The sequence below is a fragment of the Salvelinus sp. IW2-2015 genome, unplaced genomic scaffold (genome assembly GCF_002910315.2).
Source record: "Salvelinus sp. IW2-2015 unplaced genomic scaffold, ASM291031v2 Un_scaffold1209, whole genome shotgun sequence".
Lineage (NCBI taxonomy): Eukaryota > Metazoa > Chordata > Actinopteri > Salmoniformes > Salmonidae > Salvelinus > Salvelinus sp. IW2-2015.
Window position 1 is genome coordinate 126,225 of NW_019942778.1, and position 7,240 is coordinate 133,464.

The 7,240-nt window shown below is 47.2% G+C and overlaps 1 protein-coding gene across 1 annotated transcript in view; it reads right to left on the reverse strand.

The window, feature by feature from the left end:
* Positions 1–7,240, reverse strand: part of LOC112070038 (neuron navigator 2-like) — a gene marked incomplete at its 3' end in the record, with an annotated part of 148,064 nt that overhangs the window by 109,208 nt on the left and 31,616 nt on the right. The window contains 2 exon segments of the mRNA XM_070438820.1: positions 293–345; positions 3,065–3,182. Of these exon segments, the coding sequence (XP_070294921.1) occupies positions 293–345; positions 3,065–3,182 (171 nt within the window).

Here is a 7,240-nt window from a genome sequence, read left to right on the forward strand (position 1 = left end):
GAGTAATATCCATACCCGTTAAATTGGACAAATGTCTTCTGAGACAGAGCTAAATTCTAAATGTCCTGCTTAAATAAGGCCCTGAGCGTACGCGCTCAAGTCCACGCGCACGTATGCGCAAACACACAACCACTCTACTGTGGTGAGCCAAGACATCAAAAGCAACTTTTACTTCACACACTCACCCATACATACAAGCAAACACACACACACACACACCGCCACAAGGATTCTAACGTTATACTGCCAAACACACAAACCAATAGAAGGAAACCCTAGGAAGGTCACTCACCATCTGAGCACGAGTCTTAGGGCAGCCATTGATGTCTTCAATCTTCTCATTGGCTAAAGACACGAGAGAGAGAGACGGAGACAGAGAGGGACACAGAGAGAGAGGGAGAGGGACACAGAGAGAGAAGGAGAGGAACACAGAGAGAGAGAGAGAGAAAGGTGTTCTTAGTGATATCCCTGGTTCTTACTCCAGCATGTTCCTACTCAGTGCCAGAGAGAGTAAGTGAGGAYAGCAGGCCTGTGACTGGGTGGAGAGGYTCACTGCCCCCTCTTTCTTCTGAGAGATGAAACCCAATCTAGTTATAGCAAATGTGTGTGGGGCCACTAGGGGCCAGGCAGAAGGGGTGTGTGTGGCTCCCCCTCCCTTAGAGGGGGGAGCCCAACCCACAGCAGCTGAGACAAGGTCTCTCTCTCTCTCTCTCTCAGCTGACAACCTTACAGCCTGGTGGGGCCCACTGTGAATCTCCGCCACAGGAACCTGACTACCACCTAAATGTGTTCACGTCAAGGTTAGTGACCATTTCTCCTTAGCGAAGATAATGCATCCACCTGACAGGTGTGGCATATCAAGAAGCTGATTAAACAGCATGATCATTACACAGGTGTCCCTTGTGCTGGGGACAATAAAAGGCCACTCTAAAATGTGCAGTTTTGTCACACAGCCCAATGCCACAGATGTCTCYAGTTTTGAGGGAGCGTGCAATTGGCATGCTGACTGCAGGAATGTCCAGCAGAGCTGTTCATTTTTGAATGTTCATTTCTCTACCATATGTCGTTTTAGATCAGTTGGCGATACATCCAACCGGCCTCACAACCGCAGACCACGTGCACGGCGTCATGTAGGTGAGCGGTTTGCTGATGTCAACTGTTGTGAACAGAGTGCCCCATGGTGGTGGTGGGGTTATGGTATGGGCAGGCATACGCTGCGGACACAATTGCATTTCATCGATGGCAATTAGAATGCACAGAAATACCCCGATGAGATCCTGAGGCCCATTTTTATAAAGGTATCTGTGACCAACAGATGCATATCTGTATTCCCAGTCATGTGAAATCCATAGATTAGGGCCTAATGAATGTATTTCAATTGACTGATTTCCTCATATGAACTGTAACTCAGTAAAATCTTTGATTTCGTTCAGTATATATTATGACTCTTCTAAAACCCCTGCCATTATCTGTCATTCGGTCTCCCCTGTTGTCTCCTACCAAAATAAGGTGCTGCTGATCCCAGCCAGGTCCCTGACCCTGTGTCTCTGTGTCTCTGTGTCTCTGTGTCTCTGTGTCTCTGTCCCCCTGCTTCACACCCACTGAGTTGCATGGTCAGATTCCAGTAGAAATTGTCTGGTGTGATATTCCCCCCAGAGGGGGAAAGGAAACTATGAATGAACTGGTGAATGTGGAACTCATATTAAGATTGGAAGAGGGATAGAGCTCAGTTACATGATACCCGTGTAGCAGTGGTCAGCTGGGGGGGGGGTGTCAAAAACAGCCCAGCGACACAACCAGACAGACTTAGTCAAATGAGTCAGCTGACGTCCTTTGCAATGAACACCACCTCCGCTTTACCNCGTCCTTTGCAATGAACACCACCTCCGCTTTACCTCACCTACTTGTGCATTTGAGTGTGTGCGCTTGCGTGCGTGCACGTTTACAATAGCGTGAGCCACTGTTTCTTACCCTACACTGTCCCCTAGGGATACAGAGACCGCTGACGGTGAGAAATCATGCTCTACTATATCAGGGGACGGAAGTCAACCCAGTTTGTGTCATAACAGATCATCAAAGACGTATGCTTATGTCAAACGCGCATCCGTGATGAAGCTCGCCATCCAGTGACTACTGAGATGAAATCTGAGCATCAAAAGACACAAAGATAAAGAGAACAGAGGACTCGGTGTCTCCAAACCCACCCATCCTGCCGTGGACGCAAGAAAAAAAAATCCATCTTCCGCTCTAAAGACCCGCTAGCCTACTCTTGACTTTCAGAGAAGCATGATCAAAATGKTAAGGTTTTTCTTGTTCTCTACTCCAGATTCTAGTCCGAATCCTATGACGACTCTAGTCTACGCAAATGTTCGACGACGTGGGACCACGATGTGTTCTGCGCTAATTTATTCTTGTTCCTAATTCTACGTGTGCTCTACGTGAGTATATTGTATGATGTTCTGCATGTGTTCTGAGATTTGAGGCAGTGTTCTGTGTACAAAGAAATGTGATCTATATTCTCTGATACAGTTCTACAGAACTCTGGGAAGCAGAGGAGTGATAATAAGTCATTGGTCAGCTGATGTGACAGTGCGGTAACCTCAGGGCACTGTCTCCCCCTTCCACCAGCCGTCCTCTTTAAAAGATGACAGGGSYGCTTGTMAAGTGGGGAAATTACAGGACTCTGACTAAGGGGAGGGGGCGCAAAATGACATTACATTACAAAACTCCCTCGGTCAAACTTCTCTCTGACTGCACCATTGTCAAATATTTCAGGGGGTAAACCGAGGGATTTTCCCAAAACTCAATTTTGGAGAATAATAACTTGTTGATAATACGTTAATAATGTTGAAAGTAATAACTTTGAGGACACTTCATCACCAATAGCATTTAAACATCGTGGCGATTACTGTACACATACACATTAGTATACACKGCGTTACAACTTCAAAGTATACATATAGTATCAGCATGAGAAGTCTAGTCGATCAACTGAACTCATAAGCAGTAACGGTAATACTATGGCATCGAGAGAAGAGACGGTTAGTAAAAGTGCACGCCTTACCGACAACCTGTATGATCTCCGCCAGCAGCACTCCYTCCGTGACGTCTGTCTGCAGGTCCTTGATAAGTCGCTTGTGTCCTGACTTGGCTAGGTAGTGGTTGGCCCAATCCGTATAGATCTGTTCAGGACACAAAACACCAGCGTCCATTTATTAGACGCCCAGCTAACGACTAATATCAAAAGCAAAACACAAGTCTTTGCGCGCCCTGCTTTTTTAAGAAGCCATGCGGGGTGTTTCAAATCCCATAACACTTAAAAAGGACAAAATGACTAAAATTAAAAGAAATTTACGACTCAAATAAAATAACAACATGGTTGTATAGGACCCGCGCAGCCCCTTTTGTTGGGGCTCAGGGCTGGCATTTATCCGCCTGGTATTCAAATTGGGACCATTGTGCTCGGATAGCGCAGCAGCGCGAGTGGACGGTTTCAACGAGGCGCTGACATCACGAGCTCGACGACAGAAAAGGCCCTTCAGAGTGGCCCGGGTGAGGGTACCGGAGATTTGATATATAAGTGTCTGAGATAATCGGAATTAGTATTCGCTTGTAATTGGTTGTTGCAAGACAACTCTCTCTCTGTCGCTTCTCGTCTCTTTTCTCAAGGCTGCTTGCCTCTCCGGGATTGACAAGGCCGGTGAGGGATTTATTTGGGATAATAAGAAAACCCAGGCAAGAGCAGAGGTATGTGAAACGATCTGCAAGAAGGTCGGAGAGAGAGATTTGAGATTAAACATGTTGGTAACAAACAAAAGAATTGAAGTAAGGTCACAGTGATGCTTAATTAGAAATAACGCCAATTAGGTAGGGAAGGGGATGCTGAACATATTCAGAAAATGTTGCTAAAGAGTGTGTTTCACGTGGAGAAACTTGTAGAAACAAGTTCAAAATCTCAAGGCAAATCGTCAATAAAATTCTGGAGTAACCGAATTGAGTCTGACGTAAGTGTTTCGTCTGAGGCATCCCGGTGAACCTGAGCAATTTTTTATTGCTGCCGTCACTTCGGTATTTCAACCAGCTAAATGAAGCATCACACACGTGCACGCGCACGTGTGACCCCGGTTCTCTGTGTTTTTAAAGGTAAATAGACCTGGGGCCAATTCAGTGTTACTCATCACATGAATCACTGCTCTGAACGCTTCATCTCAAAGTAACACACACACACACACACACACACACACACACACACACACACACACACACACTGTCTGTGTGTGTGTTACTTTGAGATGAAGCGTTCAGAGCAGTGATTCATGTGATGAGTAACACTGAATTGGCCCCAGGTCTATGCACGTGTGTGATGCTTCATTTAGCTGGTTGAAATACCGAATCTCTCCCACTCAGACAGTGCTAAACGAGCGTTTAAGCAAAGGATAACATTCTCGCAGTAAGAAAATGAATGTGGGTTGAAGCCGTTTTATAAAGCAGGTAAACTGCGGGGGGTTTGGGTGTAATTAAAAACAAGGTAAAATGAGAAGCTGTCAATCATTGGAGCAGAACAGGAACCAGTTAAAGACCCCCTGGGGGTGGGAGGGGGCAGGTGTAAAGGGAGGAGYGCAGTATGGTGGATCCAAACTATCCAAATCCATACACAGCAGCTCATGTAGGCTCATCATTATTACTGGAGATTAAACATATGCCTAGTTGAATACTCCCCATCGGTATTATAAAATCCAATGTTCGATCAATAGCCCTTGATTTGAAGGGGATATACTCAACACAAAATAAAGCTGGTAATATGTGTTCATTCTCTATGGGGATGTAATCCTGTAACATACTGTATCTGGGGAATATCAAACCATTGAGCACAAGGTGTTGATAAAGACATATTTTCGACGTATTTTCAACCAAAATAATGTGTTTTCACGATTGACACCGATCAATGACTGACACCAACYGTTAAAGGACACAGTGGATCCCTGGATGTCATGACTTGTTGAACTGGAAGGACTATCACAATAACAACACATCGTGTAGGACTTAAGATCCAAACATACCCTGAGGGTATATGAAGAAGTACGGGCCACTGAGAATAGGGAACACAGAGGGAGGGAAAATGAAGAGAGAGAGAGTCCTACTTTCAAAACTCTACAGTGCAAGGCTGCTGAAATCCCGCTCACTAAAACCAGAACACACACACTAAAAAGGCCTGTGCTGTCCAACCCACTTACACTAATAACCTGTAAACTATTAGGGTTATTACCCCGTTAGCAAAGAAGCCTAAAACAGCACTTTTAAACACACAGGAAAGTGCCTTTATCCGTGTCTGACTGTGCTGTCAGCCACTCTGGGAAATTCCACATCACAGGGGAAAAGCCCGCTCTTCCAGAACATATACTGATTAAGTTCCAACCGTACTACAGCATCCACCCAACCGTTTACTGACAGCATCCCACCAGACCGTTTACGCCACCAACCTACTGACAGCATGCAAACGCATGACACTCCGCACCAAACGTACTGACAGCATCCACCAACCGTACTGACAGCATCGCACCAACCGTACTGACAGCCACCATGAGTAGCGCAGCACCGTGACTGACAGCATCGCACCCAACCGTACTGACAGCATCGCACCAACCGTACTGACAGCATCCACCAACCGGTACTGACAGCATCCCACCAACGCATATGACGACATCCCACCAGCCCACATGCGGTCATCGACACCACCGCCATTACTGACAAGCATCGCCACCAACCGTACTGACAGCATTCCCACCAACCGTACTGACAGCATCCCACCAACGTACTGACAGACATCGACCCCAACCGTACTGACACAGCATGCCACCAACCGAGCTGACAGCATCGCACCAACGGATTGCAGACGAAAGCGTTACTGCATCCGCACCAAGCGGTACTGGCCAGCATCCCACCAAGCGTACTGGACAGATCCCACCAACTGTAACTGCAAACAACCAACTACTACAGCATCCCACCAACCGTTACTGACAGCCATCGCCAACCGTACTGACAGCTCCCACCAACCGTACTGACAGCCATCGCACCAACCGTACTGACACATCGCACCACCTACCGCTCCAAGCCTGACAAGTCACCCAACCTATAACATCCCAAGCCGACTCATCCAGCAGCGACTGACAAGCATCCCACCACAACCGTACTGACAGCATTCCCACCAACCGTACTACAATGACCAACCTAGACAGGCAGATCCCACCAAACCGTACTGGCAGATCCCACCAACCGTACTGACGAGCCATGCACCAACCGTACTGACAGCATTCCACCAACCCGTACTGACAGCATCCTCCCAAACCCGTGCTGACAGCATCTCGCACCAACCGTACTGGACAGCATCGCACCAACCGTACTGACAGCATCCCACCAACCGTACTGACAGCATCCCACCCCCACGCTAATATGCGTGTTCATAATAGTATAATAATCCATTTTAGTGTTGAGTTTGTAAATAAAGTCAGCGGGGAAGACAGACCTAAAATGTCAAACAGGGAAAACGATGAGTGGATTTTCTATTTCATCAGTGTTGTGTTTGTTACTTGTTAATCAATGATTCTTTCAGGAGGGGAAATCCCACATCAGCAACATTCTCGAAAATTCCCAGTAATCCCACCCTCTCATCCCAGGACTGGGGTTCTTTTTTTGGGAGCTGTAAATTGGTAAGAGGGACATTCCCTCCAAGGGAATGCAATGTGACACTGAGCGGCTGGGATCTGGTGTGTGTGTGCGCGTGTGTCATCTAAAGGGTCACACACTCGGACCAGTAAACAAACAKCAATGTTCTATGAACACGACCACACACACAGATGCCCTTAGCCCACACACAACTGTCTCTCTCCCACTGCATGCCTTGGCCGTGCCACACAAACACGCCCCACAACCAGCCTCCAAACACCACCCAGGCCTGCTGACTCATCAATTCAGCATATGATGCCCCGCAGAGGGCATGACGCACACAAGCCTCCCCCTACAGCGCTGGGTCATGGGCTGGGGAGGTAGAGAGAGAGGGAGAGGACAGGCAGCTCATCACACTGACATGCCCTTTACTTGTGTTGGTAGAGACTTCCGGGAAGAGAAGAGATGGTGATTGGAGTGGATGCTTTGATGTCAAAGGCATACTCTCACAGCTAGTCATTGCATACTGATTGAAGTAGGGAATGCCAAACAGGTGTGTGTGTGTGTGTGTGTGTGT